The sequence below is a fragment of the Anguilla rostrata genome, chromosome 4 (genome assembly GCF_018555375.3).
Source record: "Anguilla rostrata isolate EN2019 chromosome 4, ASM1855537v3, whole genome shotgun sequence".
NCBI lineage: Eukaryota > Metazoa > Chordata > Actinopteri > Anguilliformes > Anguillidae > Anguilla > Anguilla rostrata.
The window spans coordinates 43,979,729-43,999,280 of NC_057936.1; the positions used below are offsets into that span (position 1 = coordinate 43,979,729).

General features: G+C 39.9%; 1 protein-coding gene across 2 annotated transcripts in view; it reads left to right on the forward strand.

The window, feature by feature from the left end:
• Positions 1-308: 308 nt before the first annotated feature.
• phex (phosphate regulating endopeptidase homolog, X-linked) overlaps positions 309-19,552 on the forward strand; it is a 101,164-nt gene continuing 81,920 nt past the window's right edge. Inside the window, exons 1-3 of one of the 2 annotated variants that reach the window (XM_064334073.1) lie at positions 309-964; positions 3,041-3,097; positions 4,161-4,322. In XM_064334073.1, the coding sequence (XP_064190143.1) occupies positions 820-964; positions 3,041-3,097; positions 4,161-4,322 (364 nt within the window). In that variant the 5' untranslated portion in view covers positions 309-819. Of the gene's footprint in view, positions 965-2,253; positions 2,380-3,040; positions 3,098-4,160; positions 4,323-19,552 lie in introns of those variants that run through there. The other variant, XM_064334074.1, reaches the window with a different exon arrangement.

Sequence of the window (19,552 nt, forward strand, 5' to 3'; positions counted from 1 at the left end):
GATTCAACTGGGAAGGACCAAGTTTGGGTCTGCATGGAGATTCAGTCTTCAGAAATCCCTAAAATGAACCTATTGTTTCTTATTTTTAAAAAACAATGGTGAGAGTGCATATAGGCAAATCTTCAAAAATGAATTCTCTCTCACTCCCCAAACCCATCTCCCCTGTTCTCAGAATAGCTTTTTGTTTTGTATGGGTTTTTAAATCTCTCTTACTTTCCGTGGATCAGTGGAGTGGGGAGTTATCCCCCCCCACCTCTCTCTCTCTTGCTTTTTCTCTGTGTGTTGTGCATGTTCAGTTCCATTGGCCAGGCTTCCTCTGACACCCACTGCTGCTCTGGCAGCTTTCTCTCTCAGCTCCACTCACCTATTCCTCTCCCTCTTTCTTTTCTTATGCACTCAGTGGGGCAGGTGGCTGCTGGAACAGAAGCAGGATCCAGATCCAGGACTCTGAGAAAAAGCAGTGCAGTGTGTCCCATCCAGGGACCCACAGGGCATTCCCAGAATCTCACCCTGCCAGCACCCTGAAACCACAATCTTTCTTTTTCTCTCCCTTTCTTTCGCTCTTTCTGAGGGCTGAGCACTGAGCCGGCTGCTCTGAGAGAATTTTCCACCCTGAAGCCTCAGCTCTGCACCAGGAGAGGTTGCTTGAGGAGAGCAGTGCAGGGGACGGAGATAGTAAAAGGCAGAAGGAGGGTAGGGGGTGGAGCCATAGAGAGGTGGTTTATTTTTTTGAGCGAGGGTTGCCCCAGGCTGGACTTATCCCTGCGCATCTCCAGTTGGGCTGAAGTACGTGGAAGTGTCAGGAGCACAGAAGGCAGCATGGAGGCAGAGAACGGTGGGAAAGGTCTGGAAAGCAGTGTCGGAAGAGCTGCGACGGAGGCCCGGAGGGCGTCCCGGCTGCTGAAGGCCGGACTGGGGGTCTCCTTGTGCCTTAGTCTGGGGCTGCTCCTGGCCCTAATCCTTGGTGAGTACCCCTGGTTTGGGCTGCATGGCCACAGTGGGTCCCTGTCAGGGTACGCATTATCCCAGTGCACTGGCAACATCTGTGTCACAATTATTTTTGGGAGCATATTAAATTACATACATGTTTTTTAACCAGGAGGAGCAGAGCAGGACACTATAATTATATCAGAACAGCTGAGTGGAAGACTGCTCTCAAGGTGGTGCACACATGCTGTGGGAGAAAGAGAGAGAAAAAAACAACTGTTGGAGAATTCTTGTCCTTGGGGTTAAGGGGCAAAGAGGATTGCAAGCACAATGTGTTATTGTGTTTCACTCTGCATGCTTGTTTGTGTATGAGAGATTTTAGCATTGTTTATGCTGTCCTGGTTTGGAAAGTTCATGCTTTTATAATGTATGTTCATGTACTAAAGTATTATGGTAACACTGGAAGACTCCTGTCATAGTAAAAGCTGGCCTGTCGGTCTCAAAACTCAGAGAATGTGTGTGTGTATGTGTGTAAGTGAGAGAGAGAGGGAGAGAGAGAGAGAGAGGTTGAGTGCTCACTGTGAGAGGGAGACAAGTAGAGACAGATGCACTTTCTCCTATAATGAGGGAAAACTATTCAAAATTAGATAGGACTGAAATATCAGACCACAGTTCCATGAAAAATGAACAAAAATACTTTGTCTTACAAATGGTGGGAAATACACCTCAGAAGAACAGAAGAACACATCACGTCAAACTGTCACACCACCTGAGTGAATATAACTTAAAATAATGTTCAAATAAGGAATATCATGTGCAAGCCTTCGTTGATGTTATGACTGACATTGTAATAATTGTTAGTGTTTAGGTTGGTGTGCTTATTAAATCATCACTTCACTTTGATAATTCAGGGTACATTTCCCCAAGTCCCCTAATGGCCGTGATATGACAGGTTAGGAAAAGGTTTTTTTGATGAGTCCACAAAAAGAAATTGCTCATTTTCATAATCCAACCAAGTGGTCGGTGGGTGGGTGACTACTGTTTCTGTTTTAATTCTGAAGTAAGACAGCATTCCTGTGGGAATATATGGTTCAGAGATGTATGTATGCATTCATAAATAAATTCAGGGACACTCCAGCCCCATGCACTGAGTGCTCTTCCCAAACCCTGTTTTAATTAAAAACTAAAAAAAACATTAAAACATCATAAATAATTCCTTATTAAAATACATTATAATTATTGGTTTGCTTACTGAAGTTATCCAGAGTGCTTTAGGTAGCCTTCCTTTTATTGCATTTGTATTATTATTGCATACTTATATAGCTGGCTGTTTACTGAAAGTAACTTGAGTTCAATATTTTTATGTGCTAAACTCACTCCTGCTGTGCTGTCCTGTCCTGTTCACAACCACCGGAGTGTATGCACACCTGACTGTCTGAGGCATCCAGAAAGGTTTGGCCACTTGAGTTTCATTGGGGTCAGTGTAGAGAGTATGTTTTTGAATTGCCTGCATTGTTGCAGCAGGCTTAGCTTAGCAAGGCTCTTTTTGGGGGTGGGGTGGGGGACAGTCGGGGAGTAAAAGCTTCCATTCACTCTCACCCAGCTGGAATGGGTATAACCAGAGTGTGGGAAGACATTCAGGGTGATTTCTGCACACGTCTTCTGTGCTTCTTGTGTAACTGATAAATGAAATCTGGTGAAAGATCACTGGCAGTGTGTAGAGTATGTGTGTGTGTGTGTGTGCATGTCCACGTACTTGTACGTAACTGTGTTGACTCGTGGAGAGACTGGGTGAGCACAGTCAGTGACATTGAAACCCCTGGCAGCTGGGAGTTTGGTGCTGAGTGTGTGGCGGGGAGGGGAATTGGGGTCATAGTAGGACAGAGATCATAATGTACAGGGATATGAGCATGTGTGCACATTCACATTTGCGTGTTTTTATGTGTCTGTTTGCATGTATATGTGTGTGTGCACGTGAGTAATGTGAGTTTGTATCTGTTAGTAATATGAGTGTGTGTGAATATGTGTGTTATGTCAGTGTGTGTGTGAGCATGTATGTATGTGTGGGACAGTGTTTCTACCTTCATCAATCCTCTACCTCTTTTGCATCTAGTGTCCCAAAGGTCAAGGGAAGAGGAGTACTGCCTGACTGAAGAATGCATTGAAGCAGGTAAACTTTCTTCTCTTCTTTGTCACTGGCTCAAAACCGTATCTGCTACTTTCATTACCAGGTTCCAAAACAGAAATTGCATGTTAATGCTAATTAGCCAATCAGAAGTACTACATAGCATCATATAACGATGAGAACAGGCCATTCAGGCCAACAACACTTGCCATTTTCCTAACTAAATTAGTGCTCTGATTACCTACAGACTAGTAGGTGTGTTAGGCCTAGTCTTGAAAGTCCCCAGGGTTTCTGCCTCTACTACGTGACCTGGCATGCTACTGTAACAGTGTGTTAGAGCTCCTGCCTTTTCTGTCATCACATATTTCTCACTGCTCTGTATGTAGTACCCACACAATTCATGCAATAGTTTCTTTGGCTTCAGTATTTAGGGAGAAAATGTTGGGGTGAACTGGGGTAGATCAGAATACTTCCCATTCACAGAAACACATGCAGACCAGTATAATGATGTATCTGGGCATTTGTATACCTGTACACCTGCATGTCTGTGGTAGCCTAAGCTGGAATGCAGAGAATTCTACAGGTGCTCTTCTCATTTCTCTCTCCATTCACTGAGAGGCCAAAAAAGAGTGAGGAGCACAGTTTGCTTCCATCACAGGTTTCCATTCTAATCTTTGCTCATCTGAGAGAAAAAAGATTAAATATAAATCAACCCCATCCCTTCCCAACCTGCAAACACCCACACCCTCTCCCCCACCAAGCAAAACCCTGAACCCCTCCACTGTAAGAGAGAGAGACGTCCTTTTTCCTTGACTCATACAGTTTTTGGTTTTACAATCTCTTCAACACTACAGCAGCATTCAGAACATATCATTGGCACTACATCTGGTCCACATCCTCTCTTGAATCCTGACCTCTTCATCCCTGTTACAGAACCAGAATCATTCTCACACTCAGCCTCCCCTCTCAGTATATTAAGATTTTTTTCCACAAATAATTAAGCAGTACGTAGCAAGGTCACATTAAAACCAGGCTGATGTGACTACTGCCACTGCAGTAACTGTGTATGTGTCCTGTCGACCTGTCTACCTGTCTGAATGCCATACAGCCGGCTCGATCCTGAGTAAGATGGACCGCTCAGTAGATCCTTGTGAAGATTTTTACCACTACGCTTGTGGAGGGTGGCTCAGGGAAAACCCTATTCCAGAAGATTCCTCCAGCTATGGCATCTACCCCTGGTTGCGGCAGAACGTAGACCTCAAACTCAAAGGTGTGTGACCTGCCCCCATTCCAATTTTGAGATGCATGCTGACTGTTTTTCCTGGAGCGACTTGGTATCCTGTTATTTCTGCAAATGAAATGCTAGAGAATAGGCCTCTGTTTAAGCCACTACTTTACTTGAAAGAAAAACATATACAGTGAAGTCCTTGTTAACAGCACTTAAACATTCCAGCAGTTGAAAATTGGTACGAGCTCAGTGGTCTGTTCCCCTCAGTAGGGTGGTTAGTCTGGCACTGCACTGTATGCGGTGTGGGACGTAGGTACCACCCCCCCCCCCCCCCCCCACCTCCGGGACCTCAATTTTGGACTAGATCTTGAATAAGTACCACCTGAGAATTGGTCCTGAAAATGATCCCCCCAATACACACCGTACTTAGTGTGGGCTATACTTAAATACAGAGGGCCGGATTATTACAGAGACAAACAGTGAGTGGGAGGAATCATCTGCAGGGAAAAAACGCACAGGCTACACACTGTCCAGTTCCACTTTTCATTCTGCAACGTTTCTGTTACATTTCCATAACATCCACGTAAAGTAACCTCAATCTCATAGGAATGTTGCGCCATGGGTATTATGTAATTATCCCCATTCTCCACCCACAGAAAGTGATAATAACCATAATCATGTTTCAAGAGAAAGAAAAGAAAATGAAAATCTGAGGAAGATGAACAAAAGCGCACAGCCCTATACTGGATGCAGGCATACACATAGGCACATATACACAGGCATGCACCTGTACAGGGCTATATGTGGGTTCACTTCACACAGATTGTATGTTCACCACTGGTCAAGTCAGTCGGTTATATGAAGACTTGATTGTTAACATCATGCTCTGGCCAATTTCCTTGAAAGGTTTTTTATGTACCCTTATTTTAAGAGAAATTATATTGCTCGTACTGATGCACATACAGTCAGACAGGTGTTGAAAGCGTTCTATCAGAATGCAGCCGAAGAAAAGAGCTGTGCTGCTTTCTATTCGGACTTGATTGCTTTTGACTTTATTTTCAAACATTTATTTTAGCATTTTACAATTCTCTCCTTTTCTCCTGGAGCACAGTTATGCATGCACTAAACCAGGCCTATTCAACTAGCGACACGCGGGCCAGATACGGCCCTTTGGAATTTTTCTATGGCCTGCAAGAGGCTGCCTGCAAATCAGGCGGGCATGTGTGTGATATGATAAATAAAACTAAGATACACATCTCTGAGCTACTTTGAGACATCTGAACCATAGACTGTATGATCTGAACCAATTGGTTACGTCTTTTTAAAGCACCTATGTGCTGTGATTGGCTGCAACAGGATTAAACCCACTCCGCACCTGCCATTCGCTCAGTCAAGCCTCACGTTGCATTCTGGGCTGGCAGGCCACAGAGAAACTCACATTAGCTAAGCTATTAGGGCTGTCAAAAAATATTTGAAGTTCGAAAACTATTCGAAAATCTTTTCTTTTTTTTCGAACCTAAATTTGAGCATTCGAATATTAGTTTGGATCCCGCGTTTTGTAATTAACATAAATATACAGGCTTTAATTTCATGCGGCGAATCATGTTCATGCACACAAAGTTAATTTCCTGTGCTAATGTTATTGGTCAGCTAACAATTTAGGCTAAATAATGTTCCCATGGCAGGCTACGTTTCCTTTCTGTTCTGAAGATAAAGATATCTAATGATAAAACTGGATGATTCAAACTCAATTTCATGGCACTTTTGACAGCCTTACTAAGCTAACAACAAGCTTCAAAATGTCTCTCTCGAAGCCAAAGAGACGTAAAGTTGATTGTGAAAATCGCCACTTCCAGAGCAAATGGACCGATAAGTATTTATTTACTTCAGACTGGCGGCTGTCTGGAATTGATTACAATGATATCATTAAAGTGAAAGAAAAGGGATGCACGTGACTAGTTTATTCCATGTAGTAATATATCTATTAACATTATACTGTTAGAGTTATTTGTAGCCAATAATTGACAAAGTATTCTGTGTGGCCCACGAACCCCCCGTGATTTTCCTATTTGGCCCACTTGCTTTTGAAGTTGAATAGCCCTGCACTAAACAGTGAATATGGTGTCTCACACATCCACCAGCTCAGTAAACTGCATTTCTGTTTTATCTCCTTCAGCGTTCATGTCAGCTAAGTGAACACCATGTTATAGCATGTTTACATACCTTAATACAGTGGTCACTGGTTTCATTTGACGCTTCTGCCGCGAGAGATCTTCCGGGCAGCAGCAGATTTGCATAGGGTGGATTCAGCAAATGTGGGACATCAGCAGAAGTGGGAAACTTAAGCTTTACATAAAAAAAAAACAGCCAATCAAAAAAAAAAAACATTCTTGAATTGTTGCTACAATAGTTACTGTCATTCAACAATTGTTTTTATTGGACTGACATCTTTACGGTGGGTGTGGTCAATTGTCAAACTAAGACTGATCATTGCGGGTGAACGGTAAGTGGACTGGCATGTGAAATGACACTTACGAATGATAAGGTTACTAAATTAATAAAAACGAGTAAAAAACGTCTTCTTTTGATCTCCAATATAGTGGCTAAGACACTGGTCAAAATACAACTGTTTTTTTTTTTTGTTGTATTGTCTTTAGTTTTTATGATTAAGGGGGGCTTTGCACTGTCCCATTTCTGCTGAACCTGTTAGATAAAGTGGAACAGTGTTTTTCAGGTAATGTGGAACATCGTTTTAATCAGTCCTGGTGTAATAAACCTACAATTTACCACAGTTTTATACACTTACATGCTAGTTCAAACCATACTGATTATTATTTGGTGTTCGTCAGTACTTCACATATTACTGTTTGTCGACAGACTCTATATAATCAGAATGAATGAATATCATCATGATGCAGATAGCATAATGAGTAGAGGTGCCAAGTGTGTAATGACTAGCTCATGGGTTCAAGCCCTGCTCAGAGCATACTTTTATTCAAAATAAGATAAGATAAACCTTTATTGATCCCCGGAGGGAAATCATAGCAGCAATAGCAGTGAGAATGAAACGCAGGAGAGGTACAGTCAAGAACCAAACCAAGATAAAATAAAAATAAAAATAAAATAAAATACTGAGCTGCTGGCCCTAGATATCTGCACTGGATCTCTGAATGAGTGAACAAAACTCTAAAAACTTGTATTACCTAGAGACATACTGTATAAATGTGACAGCCACTAAATGTAAGGTCACATTAATGTGATATAGTGAATTTACTTTTATTTCCTTGAATATTGTTGTGTTTGATTTTAATCTGCTAATACTTTCAAATAAATGCTATTCTAGTTTCACCACAGGGGGAGCTGTAGGTCTGAATGACTGTCCCACCTTACCATATGTGCTGTCCCACATTAACTGAATACTCCGACTGAGTGAAAGAGGGTGCCATGCTATGTTTAATGGTGTTTATGTTTTATACAAAAACACATTTCAATTAAAGCCGCAAGCGGCGTTGGGAGGGGTCCAAGCATTGGCACAATTGCGCCCCCTATGGAGCGTTTTTTAAAAGGTTTTGTCCTCATGATCATATATCTACTGCATCGCCATGGATGTCTCCTAGCCGCTAGGCATAAAGGCCTTCTGCATAATACACGTAAAAATGGGTCTGTGTAGGGGTTGTGCGCAATGTGTGGCATGTGCAACGGTTGCAGACCATGGGTTGAAGACGCAGACATCCTCAAGAAATTAAAAGAGGGTAGTTAGTGACCAGTGCCCGCATACGCCGTAAAGAAGATGATTTGTTGACTGGTGACACGAGGTCACTGGCATAAGGCTTTGACTAACAGGTTATAACAGTTGATTCACAAAACCGATAGGCAACGTTGAATATGTGACTAAAAGCGCTTTTGTCAGGTTAATGTCTTCGTTGCAACAAGTTACATCTAGCTGAGCATTTTTGTGGTTATTGGTGCAGTATTTAATAGGTTTGGAAATATGAATGAAGCTGTTGTTTTTTGAACTATAACGTGGCCTGCGCCACAAGTTGTGCAATATGCCGCACCAATGATTTGGCCCTTCGCGAGTGCCGAACACAACAGAAACTATGCAGACTACGCAAAATTATGAAACAGCATTTGGATGGTCCGACGTGTATGTAGAGCTGCAGTGCTCCTGCGCTGCAACTAAAATAGGCGTCAGACACATATTTCAATCTGTTGCTCAGCTTAGCAGAGAATGCACATTTCAGAGCGCCTCAGAGACTATAGAATAACACATAAATACACATTTCAAATAATAAATACGACATTGAGAAAAAATGAAACAAAAGACAAAATAAAAATATCAACTCGCGACCTGCGTGCTGCGCGCAGAGTAGCCCACCGTATTATTTATTTAGACATTGGCAGATAAGAAAATATTCAGTGACGCTGACCTATAAAACGCTGTTCCAAAAGCAAAATCAGACATGTTATACATTGTTAGAAAGCTTATACTCTCACCTACTGAATAGATGAATTGCCAATCAAGCCAAATTGCACTAAAAAGGGCGACAACGCCGTAAGCAACAGGTGTGGTATTACGCACAGCTATCTTTGAAGTTAGCCTACTCAGGTATAACAAATGTGCGTCTATTTCACAAACGGATTGTCCAAGACAATATATGACCACTCAGTCTCAAAAGGGACATCTCTACGCGTAAAACCAGTGGTAAGATTGTATATTTATTCAATGTTTAGTCCCAGATATTGACTGTAGAATGACATAATATACGTATAATTTCTAAAAACTTTGTCTCGTTTATTTCGTTATTCAGTGAGCAGCGTTTTCACTGCTGTATTGGCATATTTTAGGGCTAATGTCGGGTTTATCTTGTTGCTATGGAATATTACATTACATTACACCACAGGCATTTGGCAGACGCTCTTATCCAGAGCGACGTACAGCAAAGTGTATAACCACAACCAGGAGCAAGTGTGTCGAAAACCCTAGAGAGTAGTACCGTTCCAAGTGCAGGGAACAACCGCATAGTTCAACTTGGACCCTGTAGGTTAAACTGATTAACACTAACACAAACAAGAACAGCAACAACGCAGTCTATGCAAAAATACAAGCAATAGTTAAGACGAGTGCATCAACTAAGTCACCTACGAAACAGCTACCTAGTTACAACCCTAAGCTTACAGTCAATTTAGAGATTAAATTGAGAATATGATTTCTCTCAGCATAATGACGGATTTAAAGACTAAACGAACTCACCCGATATTGTCTTCAGATGGATCCATGCCAAAGAAAAGTAATCATTCATCCTCTCAAAGCCTTTACTAACAAACTTTTAGTAGCAAAAAATGAAATATCAACTCGCCATCCATGCTACCTGCTTCCTACGCTCAGAGTACCGTATTATTTATTTAGACATTGGCAGAGTACAGCATAAATTGCGTCTTTTGTTTATATTCAATATCAGTAATTGCAGCGAGAAACTGCAGCTGTAGACACAAGATAGTTTGTTATGTTATGGTAGCAACGGAACGAAGCGGACTATATATGTATTGCCATCATTGTTTTATTATACCAGCGTGTTTTCGGGGGTTTGCACAGAAACTCAAAACCTACCAATAAAATGGTTTAGCTATTTCTCAGCATAATGACAGATTTAAAGACCAAATGAACTCACCCGATGCTGTCTTCAAATGGATCCATGCCAAAGAAAAGTAATTATTCATCCTCTCAAAAAGCTGCCAATTTCTCAATTTACGTAGTATTAACGTAAAAACGTAAGACCAGCGCCCCGTCACTGCGATGTCACAAAACAACGTTGTGGATACGTAACATTTACGTTCTTACAACTTTACGTTTGACAATGTAATAGAATAACCTTACACCGACGTTGTGATTACGTCGCCAGGCAGTCATCCGTCGTAACGTTATAGATTTACGTCGCTGACACGTTGTTTAAACTTCTTTATTACATTATTTACCTTTCCACAACGTTGCGGATTGGTCACTTACTTACTAAACCTTGACCATACATTTTGATTTTGTGTATTAAAAAAAGGTATATCATGGTGTTGTAATTTTGATCTCCATTCTATCCTACCAATGAAATACCATTGCTTCTGTAATTCATATCTTCAAAATGTATTTTCAAAGATACTTTAAGTGCAGCAATAAAAAATGTACACATATCAAGCCCAAATAGAATAGAAAGCCTTTATTGTCATTGTATAGAATACCACTGAGATCAGGTTCAAGTTACATTTCTAGGTAGGCAATATGTGCAAGCATAATTATGGTACAGAAAAGACAAACATACAAAACTAGATACAAAAACATAAAAAGGGTGAAGGGTAGTTTCAGGACATAATAACCATAGACCAATGATTTCAACATTAATAGTGTTGAGTATTTTTGTCTTTTTCAAGCGGTGAAATACATTTAAGTTAGGATCACCCACATATTAAAGTAGGATGTCTGCAGGCATTAGCAAGTTAAATGTAAGGCTTTTTAGACAATTTAAATGCTTCTTAGAATAACATTTAAGACAGTTTGCCACACAAGTAAGCACAGGTAAGTTGTACTCTTAGCTACTTGACATTTTTACAATTATCTAAAACAACAACATTGTTTTGGACATTTGTCCAAATGTTCATTTTGGTCCAAGAAAAGGACACTTTGCAGGCTTTTAACATTCAAATACAAACGCATTGTAACCACAGATAAATACACCATGATATATTCAACTGTCATGATGTATTAGACAATTTTATGAACAAAAATACATTTAAGACAATTTAAGACTTTTTAAGGGCTTGCAATCACCATTAAAGACATGTCACATTCATTTTTTCATGTTACTTAATTTTCACAAATGCTTTCTATGTTAGCTATTTAATAAGGTTATAAGAGCTCAATAGAGTCTTATTATGTACTATACAGTTCCAAATCACACTGCCCGAATTCACAGGCCTCCCGTGCATTGTTCAACTTGGAATACAGTCACTCTTGTCTCAGGCATGTCTTGAGTGGGGAAGGCTGGACCTCGGGTTCTTCACTGGGGCAACAGTCATGAGGCCATGTGTGGGAGCTGAAAGACTATGAAATTGGACCAAGTAAGAAAAATACATTGAGTAACACAGGCAGCAGGCTAAAATCATAATTGTGTTTTGACAATGACAAACAGTCAATGAGCAAAGAGCTGTTTCCATATAATATCCATAACTACCTTCATTCTGATCTTGTGCTCTAGTTTCCATTTGAGCTGTTGCACCAAATGTAGAGAACCCTGCAAAAGAAAATCAATTTAAGTCAGTATTTGGTGAAAATACAGAGAAATATTGATTACACAATGCACTGGCGCGAAGCCTAAGCCTATTTATTTATTTATTTATTTAATTTTTTAATTTAAGGCCACGATTACACCAGGTATAGAGTAATAATGCTAGAGGATTTTGGGGAGAAAAGGTTGAGTTTTTGTATGTCTAATGGAAATAATGTTTAGATAAATGCTTTCAAAAGAGGCGTCAACAATGCTAGCTTGAAAAGGCTTGCTAGCTCCAGTTTGTCAAACACCAAAAGCCAAATGAAGACCACACAACTATTTTATATCATATTTATGATGCATATTTTAACCAGCATGTTGATATCTCATTAGGACGTGGACAAGGTGAATTACAGCTTTCAAAAGAGCGCCACATATGTTAGCTTTCAAAAGAGGCGCTGACAACAATGCTGGCTAAAAGGACATGAACAAAGGTGCTTTACGGACCACCGTTTATACATGTCGAATTAGCTCAATTGTTAGCTAACTAAACAGGCCATCGCCGAGATCAGCTAGGTAATGTTAGCTGGTCTTACATTACATTTGCACTGGGCTATTAGCGTTAAATACTCAAACTAGCAAATACATTATCTAACAAAACACTAACTCAAATTAGTCCCAAATAGACGCCAGGTCTGAACAGACGCCATTTCACCGGCTAACTTAAAGCATTAACAACATACAGCTAGAACTGCAAACATGCATGTTGAAAGTAGGACTCCAACATTACATTTCAAATACTACTAACTGAAAAGGTCTCCAATGCATTCAGTTCTTCTTGTTAGCTTTTACGGTGGTTGGCATCCAGTATTGTTGCATTAATACATTCAGTTAAAAATATAAAGGCATAATGAAATGCTTACCTACTCTTGAACGCTGTCAAACCCAGATTTTCCCACAGAGAATTTGAAATCACAGCGACCTTCTTCCAAGAGCACGTCACAGCAATATGCGCATGTGATTGGATATACCATCTTCTTCTTCTTGTTTTACAGCAGGTGGTCTACAGCTTATTGGTGAATTACCGCCACCTTCTCCTCCGGAGTGTGTATCAGACAATAGATTTACACTCAAAAATCCCTTCACCCTAAACTATATTTTATCCTCCATGCTTCACACCTAGTCCTACTATAAAATCCCTATCCATGTCAGCCACCCTAGAATCCTATACCTGCTTATCCATCATATCCTATATTTAAAAATAAAATAATACTAATAATAATAATAATAATAATAATAATAATAATAGTAATAAATCCTGCATTGGATATAACGTGTTAATGGTCCAAGCATAAACGCGCAGACAGATAGACAGATATTTTACTGTAAGCGAATACGTCATTTACAAACGTTCTGACAACCTACCAGTAACGTTTCAAATGAAGTAAGGATGAGGACTGTGATATAACGTAATTGTTACGTTATTAAATTACATCGTATTTACGTAATTCTATAACATTACTGCAGCGTTGCAGAACAGTCTCCATGAGGACTGGTTATTTTGCGTCCATAGAGCAGTGTTGTCACAACGTCACCTGTTGGTAATGTTGCGACTTACCAAATTACGACCAAAGTGCAACGTTCTCATTACGTAGTGTGTTTGTCGGGAAAGTTTTTTAAAATAATACCATGTCATTCTACAGTCAGTATCTTGGACTAAACATTGAATAAATATACAATCTTACCATTGGTTTTACGCGTAGAGATGTGCCTTTTGCGACTGAGTGGTCAAATATTGTCTTGGACAATCCATTAGTGAAATATACGCGCTTTTGTGATGCCTAGGTAGGCTACCTTCAAAAATAGCTGTGCGTAATACCACACCTGTTGCTTACGGTGTTGTCGCCCTTTTTAGTGCAATTTGGCTTGATTGACAATTCATTTATTCAGTAGGTGAGAGTATAAGCTTTCTAACGATGTATAACATGTCTGATTTTGCTTTTGGAATAGCGTTTTATAGGTCAGCGTAACCGCAAATGTTCTTATCTGCCAATGTCTAAATAAAATATAGCTGCAAGCAGCAATGCGGGGCCCTACGAACATGTCCAATCCGGGTAAATACAAGGCGAAGTAGAAAAGAGTCCAAGCGGCATAGATTTCAGGATTTTGGACAATCTACATACCCGTGCGTGAGACGATCCAACTTCCGATTCATGAGAAACATTACTTCAAAATATGAATGTGCATTAGCATTAAGTGCTAACGTCACGCCACAAATCACGCCGTTTTTAAAGAACGACTTTTCCTTATCACCCTTGATGGAGAGAATACCCAAGAGTACACATGTGTGATGGTGACAGAATCAGGTAAATCGTTCATGAGTTTTAACACTAGAACCACCACAGGGTAAAATTTATCCGTTTCTGTTTTTCAAATGTATGTAACTCTGTTTCAATAAAAAAACTCATGTCTCCCAGTCCTTGACTTTTCCTAAAATTGAGTTATTAAGTACCTCCTAATGTAAGAAAGTTATAGATAAAAACAGAAATAAGAGGCATTTATACCTAAAAGCGCAAGCGGGTAAAATTTACCCACTATAGAAAGCATTTATTTCCAGCGTATAACCATAAGCATTTATTTTAGTAGTGTGAAGCTAGCGACAGTAAGGACTTTCGCGCGGGTCTGATTTCAAAATAAAAGTCCCACAATAAAACCACTGTTACGATCAGCAAAATGAAATTAATTGAGGAAAAATCTAACTGCAGTTGTCCTAAAATATGAACTATTTGTTTTCTATTTGTACAATATTAAAACAACTTTGATTTTAAACACAGACATTGTAAAACTATTCACAACACTAATACTAATTAAAGCCGCAAGCGGCGTTGGGAGGGGTCCAAGCATTGGCGCCGTCGCGCCCCCTATGGAACAATTTTAAAAAGGCTTTTTCCTCGTGATCATATGCCTTCACCCAACATATCTACTGAATATCATGATGATTGTATAAAAGATTGATGACGTATGGCCAATTGTGTGCTAAGAGACGCTGTCGGATGACTTAGTTGCGTCGCCATAGATGTGTCCTGGCCGCTTCCCGTAAAGGCCTTTACTATGTCGTAACGCTTAGATGGGATGTCGTAACACTTAGATGGGATGCCGTAACACATATATGGCCCGGCGTGTATGTACAGCTGCAGCGCTTCCATGCTGTAACTAAAAAAGGCGTCACACCAGTGTTGTCACGATTCCAAAATTTTGACTTTCATACCGATACCAGGTTTAGTATCACAATACTCGATACTGAAACAATATTGATTGAATATTCTGTACCTAACAATATTGAAAATACCTTCATAGATCAGAAACCTAATGTCCAAAAGGGTTAACCTCATTTTAGAATTCACAGTTATTTTAAAACCTGGTTCATTAACAATCTTTAAGTTGAAGCCTGTTCAACATATCAATAAGCATAGGCCTATAGTGTTACAACACTAAAAAATAGACAAATATATTAAATATATTTCAAAAATTAAACAATTGTAAACTAAATAATCTATAAACAGGTCTTTCACTTTTAAATAGATCTAAAAACAGCATATTTTAATAACAATACAGCGTCTTCCTATAATAAAATATTTACAAATTAGAACGCCTATTGCTACTGAAGTGAACTGAGTCGAAGCTTGCGCTGTATCAACGAGTGAGTGCACAAGCACAAGTCACCTCACTTGACAACCTTAGTTGCTACTGCCATCTAGCGAAGATTATGACAAATTACCCCCTTCATCCTCTCAATCAGTAATGCGGGAGACACATTTCCCTGGCTTTTACATTTGACACAAAACTACCGAATGTCGGAAAATTCTAATACCGAACAGTTTATTTTTTTAAGTACCGAAAAAGTGCTGAAGTTTCGGTATACGGTGCAACACTATGTCAGACACATATTCCAATCCATTGCTCAGCTTAGCAGAGAATGCACATTTCAGAGCGCCTCAGAGACAGATAGAATAATAATACATTTCAAATAATAGATAGGACATTGAGAAAAAACGAAACAAAAGACAAAATATCAACTCGCGACCTGCGTGCTGCTCGCAGAATAGCCTACCGTATTATTCATTTAGACACTAGCATATAAGAAAATTTTCGGTTACGCTGACCCATAAAACGCTATTCCAAAGCAAAATCAGACATGTTATACATCGTTAGAAAGCTTATACTCTCACCTACTGAATAAATGCATTGTCAATCAAGCCAAATTGTACTAAAAAGGGCAACAACACCGTAAGCACAGCTATTTTTGAAGATAGCCGACCCAGGCGTCACATATGCGCGTATATTTCACAAACGGATTGTCCAAGACAATATATGACCACTCAGTCGCAAAAGGGAGATCTACGCGTAAAACCAAAGGTAAAATTGTATATTTATTCAAATTTAGTCCCAGATATTGACTGTAGAATGACATGGTATAATTTAACAAGAAAATTTGTCTCGTTTTTTTCATTATTCAGTGAGCAGCGAATTCACTGCTGTATTGGCATATCTTAGGGCTAATGTCGAGTTTATCTTGTCACGGAATATTACATTACATTACATTACAGGCATTTGGCAGACGCTCTTATCCAGAGCAATGTGCAACAAAGTGTATAATCATAATCAGGAACAAGTGTGTCGAAAACCCTGGAGAGAAGTACCATTCCAAGTGCAGGGAACAACCGCAAGTTCAACTTGGACCCTGTAGGTTAAACTGATTAACACTAACACAAACAAGAACAGCAACAACGCAGTCTATGCAAAAATACAAGCAATTATAGTGATGAGTGCATTAAGTCACCTACGAAACAGCTACCTAGTTACAACCCTAAGCTTACAGTCAATTTAGAGATTAAATTGAGAATACGATTTCTCTCAGCATAATGACGGATTTAAAGACTAAACGAACTCACCCAATATTGTCTTCAAATGGATGGCCAAAGAAAAGTAATGATTCATCCTCTCAAAGCTTTTACTAACAAACTTTTAGTAGCAAAAAACGAAATATCAACTTGCCATCCATGCTACCTGCTTCCTACGCTCAGAGCACCGTATTAATTATTTAGACATTGGCAGAGTACAGCATAAATTGCGTCTTTTGTTTATATTCAATATTAGTAATTGCAGCGAGAAACTGCAGCTGTAGACACAAGATAGTTTGTTATGTTATGGCAGCAAGGAACGAAGCGGACTATACATGTATTGCCATCATTGTTTTATTATACCAGCGTGTTTTCGCGCGTGTGCACAGGAACTGAAAACCTACCAATAAAATGGTTTAGCTATTTCTCAGCATAATGACAGACTTAAAGACTAAACAAACTCACCCGATACTGTCTTCAAATGGATCCATGCCAAAGAAAAGTCTTCATCCTCTCAAAAAGCTTTTACTAACAAACTCTTAGTAGCCTAGCATGCATTCTGGCTGGCACTGTCTTCCATTGCTTCCCCGACGTTCAGACCCTCCCCTCACTGATTTACGCATAACCCTTTGTTATAGCGCCACCATCTGGCCGACATAGGTGATTTTTAGTGCCTGAGTAGTGGGGGTCACTTTGGTCTTATGGTTGCTGAGCCTCAGACACTTTTAGCAAAGAAAAATAAGAATAATAATAATAATCCTAACAGATACAATAGGGTTTCACCAGCTTCGCTGCTTGGACCCCTAATAATCCTAATAAATACAATAGGGGTTCCACCAGCTTCACTGCTTGGACCCCTAATAATCCTAACAAATACAATAGGGTTCCACCATCTTCGCTGCTTGGACCCCTAATAATAATCCTAACAGATACAATAGGGTTCCACCAGCTTCGCTGCTTGGACCCCTAATAATAATAATAATCCTAACAGATAGAATAGGGTTCCACCAGCTTCGCTGCTTGGACCCCTAATAATCCTAACAAATACAATAGGGTTCCACCAGCTTCGCTGCTTGGACCCCTAATAATCCTAACAAATACAATAGGGTTCCACCAGCTTCGCTGCTCAGACCCCTAATAATCCTAACAGATACAATAGGGTTTCACCAGCTTCGCTGCTTGGACCTCTAATATTAATAATAATCCTAACAAATACAATAGGGTTCCACCAGCTTCGCTGCTTGGATCCCTAATAATCCTAACAAATACAATAGGGTTCCACCAGCTTCGCTGCTTGGACCCCTAATAATCCTAACAGATACAATACGGTTCCACCAGCTTCGCTGCTTGGACCCCTAATTACCAGGTTGAAACCGAGCGGCCAAAACCAGACTTCGTTTCTGAAGCTCATTTCCTGGTCTTGTTGTTCCTGGTTGCTCACTAGTGCCACTACGGTTGGCTCCAGTATAGGTGTTTTCATATCCGGTTTCCATGTAAGTCTACGGTACAAATGCGGTCAAAATACAAAGTCGATAATTTTTTCTCATGAGAAAAAATTGTCACAATATGTGTATTTTATTCGTCTTATGACTGTCCATGGGTCGATTTCATGATTTATTGTGTCATTTGGGCACTGTTATAATATTTGTTGTGGACCAATGAGCTACAGTTTGCATCACTTCCTGATTACTGTGGAGGACTAAGCTACAGTAGGGGCCACAGTCTATAGTCACTGGGGTGGGAGGTGGCGCCTCTTGGCCTTGACATTGCGGCTCCGACCACGGTCCACCTGTGCGAAGCCAGAAAATGCAGGCATCCCATTTCGTAGTGATTTCATTATGGCGTGTGCGATTTACAGCTGCACTAGACGACCATAAAATAATCCTCCTCTGAAGTTTTTTGGTAGCCGAGTCATTTTTACTATTTCCTTTAGCCTACTTAACCAAATAACTAGTTGGCAGAAAGCGTAATCAGCTTGCTATATTTGGTAGTCCAGTAGCCTATGCTAAAACAGTTCACAACTTCGGCTACCAAGCCATTTCACTAGCTAGCTAACCCTAACTGGCAAATATTCAATCTGTCAAACGTGTTTGACGGCTTGTCAGTGGTGTACATTCCGTAAATATCTACCTGGGCCATGCTTCACGCATGAGACAAAGCTACTATAATCCCGATTTTGACACTGCAAAAATTTCAGATTCACGAAGCGAATTAAGAGTCTTAAGGTTTATTTGCTGGATAACAACACACGATGAAATCACACACACAGAATTTAACTAAATTAATCATCTTTGTAAGATGGTATTTAAAAAGGAACATGTTTTTAGCATTTAAAGAGACCGACAAGAGCATTTAAGACAGTGGTTCTCAGAATCGGTCCTGGGGGATCCTTGTGTATATTGGCTTTTCTCCATTGGTTTTGATGATCTACAAGAAGAAAAAAAAAAGCCTAATAATAATTAGAAATTCAATGTACATTATTTTTGTCTTCATGCACCAGGTGGAAAACTTGCTGTACAAAGTGCGTTGTCATATTTACACACCTGCAGATCAGTTATTAAAATACTTGGTATATTTGTTAATCACTGCTGACAGTGTTCATTTTTATTCGGTAGAAAGTGACTTGCGAACGATCGGTCAGCTAGCGTCACCCAGCAAGTGAACACCACAAACGGCAATGGAGCAGGCTAGTAGCAGTTACTGGCTCATTAACTGACTGTGGCGAAAACCTACTACGATAACTTACTCGGTTAACAGCAGGTCTACCAGACAGTTTTATGAAAATTAGCCTAGTCAAATCACCAGTAGCCTACACATCTCTGATTGATTGACCATCAGTGTAGTCGATGTTCTTCCCCTGTGGTTCATATTGCTAATGCGTGAGCTAACCACGGATAGCCTACCTAGCTCACTGGCAAGTGGATATGCTAGCTAAGCATATTTGTTTTGCTGAGAAACATAAATTGAAGCTAACTGAACATAATTGTATTATTAATGTCATACATATAACGTGATTACATGACACAGTACAGTCATGGGTGGAAATTAAACTCCGTAAACCTTTGATAATATATTTTAAAACATAACGGCGGACAGTCAGCTAGCCTCAAGTTCG